Raw genomic sequence first — 3425 nt, forward strand, 5'->3', positions numbered from 1 at the left:
GCTGGCACAGGTACACAGATGTTTGGGGCAATATGATGGATTTTTGGCTTCTGCTGGCACAGGTACAAATTAGGGGCAATATGATGGATTTTTTTGGTTGCTGCTGGCATAATTACAGACTGGGGGTAACACTATGACAGATGTTTTGTCTTATGCTGGCACAAGTACAGATTGGGGGTTGGGGTAATCTGAGTGTTGACTGCCGTTGGCATAGGTACAAATAGGGATAATATGATAGGCCCTGGCACAGGTACATGGGGCAACATAATGCCTGATGGCACAGGTACAGGGGACAGTATGAATGGTAAGGTGGAAAATGATAATGTAGGGCCAGTGAAGTGTTACCTTTACGTTGCACAACCACTGTATGTGTTGTCCTCAGCATAATATCTGTGTACGTACTGTTCTCAACCCCGGGCGTCAGTAGCCGGTTACCCCAACAGCCGGGTGGGGAGGCACTGATTGAAGCCCTTGCCTAGGGTGCCAAAATACCTTGGCCCGGCCCTGCTCACAGGCATTTCTGAGCAAAGGGTAAGTGAACACGATTTCACCATTCACTTGCACATAAAGTATCGTATTGCAAGGGGCTTAGTGAATGAAAATTCTCCTATAGCTTTTGAGTAGTGGTGGGTGAATTTGTCCCGTTTCACTTCACCGAAAAATTTGTGGTGAAGTGAAATGGGACAAATTCACCCACCACTACTCAAAAGCTATAGGAAAACGGGACAAATTCACCCATCAAAATCGACGCCGGTAACAATTCTGATGCGCATTAAAGTCATTGGCGTGCGTTTAATTGTCACCAGCGCCAGAATTTTCGTTGCAAATTCGCAAATTTATTCACCGGCGGCGAAATGCAGAAATTCACAATGACTATGTGCCTGGCGAATAAATTCGCCCATCACTACTTCTGAGTACAAAGGGAAAGTGATTTCTGTTTGTATTTTTGTATCTCCAAAGATGGTTTCCTCCAGAACCATCAAGAGCTTTGTTCCCCGTGTACCGACAAATACTGACAATACAAAATCTATTACTTGTCAAGGGTTTACTTCTTTGTAAATAAAATCACATACAGATCAATGAAAAAAACATCTAGAACATGAATCTAGAACAACTACACGAGAGTACAAGGACAGTAAGAAAGAAGATGTGAGAATTGACACAGCTGGAACATACATCCAACCAAATATGGAACTTCATTCAAATAAGTTAAAACACATTTCTATAATTAAAAAAAGGGTAATAAATACAGAGAAATGATGTGGGATTCATAAAGTAAACTCTTCAATCTATGTGGCCACAGGAAAAGATTCCTTGTAGTAAATACACACAAACTCACACACGCACACTGGCAAACTTCCAAGTCATGAGGTCACCTATGAAAAAAATACTCATCCACTCACATATTTTATATTTATCTACATATATATGTTTATACATACACACTCATATATATAATATATATTTATAAATTAAGAGCTTATTCAGTAGGCAACAGAATAGAATTCCAGTTTCCGGATAAAAGAACACCTATTTAAAGTCCACCTTAGCAGGTTGTGTTTGGCTGCCAAATATTTCCAAAAGCAGTTTCTGGTACAGTCTGTACATTTCATCGCTATTGAGAAATTGTTCAAGCTTCTTAATGGTCCTGCGCAACATTTTTTGAAGTCGATTAGTTTTGATGACCTTTAGGAGGTTGATGGTATCGCCGCCATTTTTGTTCCTCCACAAATTGAGGAGCTTTAAGACTTGGTCGGGTTGCCTGCAAATCTTTACTGTGGTCTCTAACTCCCGTTTGCTGATCTTATTTCCTGGCAAGCTTTTCATTAAGGTCCTCAATTGTGTAGCGGTCACGTTCAAACGGCCGATATGTTTTGATACTTTTTTCTCACAAACTTGGAGATCTGCAGAAGATAAGGGGGAGATTAGTAGTGTCCACAGTGCTCAGTAAGGACAGTTGTACCACTAAATGTATACACAGGTATCATGAAGAGGACTTGAACCCCTCAAAACCTCTTCTCTAGTGTCAACAACAGTATTCATGATGCCTCACCTTGAAACAAGTGTTTGCCTGATTCACTTTCTCTGTTGTGATCTTTCCATAATTTAAACAAGTGGAAGGCATGTTCCTGGGGGTCCCGCTTCTCTTGAACACCTTCTATATATTGAGATGAAACCATGGTGCTTGGCGGTCTTTGCGCAATGGCTGTTAACCAGTTGTTAGGAACGAATCGGAAAAAAGCTTCTTGACAAAGTGTGATGTCTAATGGGAAATCAGATGGAAAAGTCAAATCAGAGAGGTTTATCTTCTATTTTTATTAAATGTGGTGCAACAGCACTTGCATGCATGGCCAATCACATTCCTACTGCAGTCTATAGAAGGATCACATTCCCTCAAATCAGTGTGACCTCTCCCATCATGGCTGGTTTAGATCCCAATGAGTAAGTAGCGCTAGTCTGAGGGTGGTATAGGGGCAGTTTGGCTGAAAAGAGACATTGCTTTTGTGCATTAAAAAATAGCTTTGTAAAATCATGTCCTAAAACAGAGTTTTAAGATTGTATTTAAGATATCCAGGATTTCTTGAGAAACAACTAAAACATTGACTGAAAATATGGCAGGTGTTTAACACTAATCAATCAATCAATCATAGGATTGGTCTATTTTTCCCACCAGTACAGCAACTCTATATGGCAGGACCTGGCAGGGCAGATATGCATTGGCCCAAGATCTCGTGCCTCATGTTACTGTGTAACAATTGCTAGATATTTTATGTATAAACTCCACATACATGTTAAACTACTGAATGTGCTAAATTGCAAAATAGAGTTTTATTTATAGACATTTATTTTCCCTTCAGATTTGAGGTCTCAAGCATCCTGCAATACATGGGGGGAAATTCACTAAGATGTGAAGTTGCGCCAGGCGTAACTTCGCCGCACTTCGCCAGGCGTAGTTTCGCCAGGGCTCCGCAAATTCGCTAAAATCCGAAGTTGCGCTCAGGGGTAGCGTAAGGTTGCGAAGTTGCGCTAGCGTTGATTCGCTATATAAAGCGAAGTTACGCTAGCGAAGGCTAATTTGCATACGGCGCGAAATTCAAATTTCAATGGAGGAACACGTATCTGCACTACAAATGCCTAGAAAACCTTCAAATCTGCAAATAAAAATTTTATTTTGCCCTACACATGTGCCCACTGTCTAGGTAAGTTGCCATGAGTCAGGAAATGTAGGGGGGAAGGAGGGGAGCCCCAAAAATTTTTCGATCTTTTTCAGCCTATCAGCCATCATGTAGAAAACACGCCAGCGTTTTTTTGGGGCTTAGAAAAAAAATTTACTTTTTTTTAAACAATCCCTATCTACTCTATTGCGCTTCGCCAGGTCTGAGGTGGCGAAGGAAGTCTAGCGTAAAAGGTAGCGTTCAGTACAC

General features: G+C 41.0%; 1 protein-coding gene across 2 annotated transcripts in view; it reads right to left on the reverse strand.

Moving 5' to 3' along the window:
* Nucleotides 1-1030: 1030 nt before the first annotated feature.
* tnfrsf11b.S (tumor necrosis factor receptor superfamily member 11b S homeolog) overlaps nt 1031-3425 on the reverse strand; it is a 21059-nt gene continuing 18664 nt past the window's right edge. For both annotated transcript variants that reach the window (NM_001092818.1, XM_041567168.1), the window contains 2 exon segments: nt 1031-1904; nt 2054-2263. In NM_001092818.1, coding sequence (NP_001086287.1) covers nt 1531-1904; nt 2054-2263 — 584 coding nt within the window. In that variant the 3' untranslated portion in view covers nt 1031-1530.

This window comes from Xenopus laevis, chromosome 6S, assembly GCF_017654675.1.
Source record: "Xenopus laevis strain J_2021 chromosome 6S, Xenopus_laevis_v10.1, whole genome shotgun sequence".
Lineage (NCBI taxonomy): Eukaryota > Metazoa > Chordata > Amphibia > Anura > Pipidae > Xenopus > Xenopus laevis.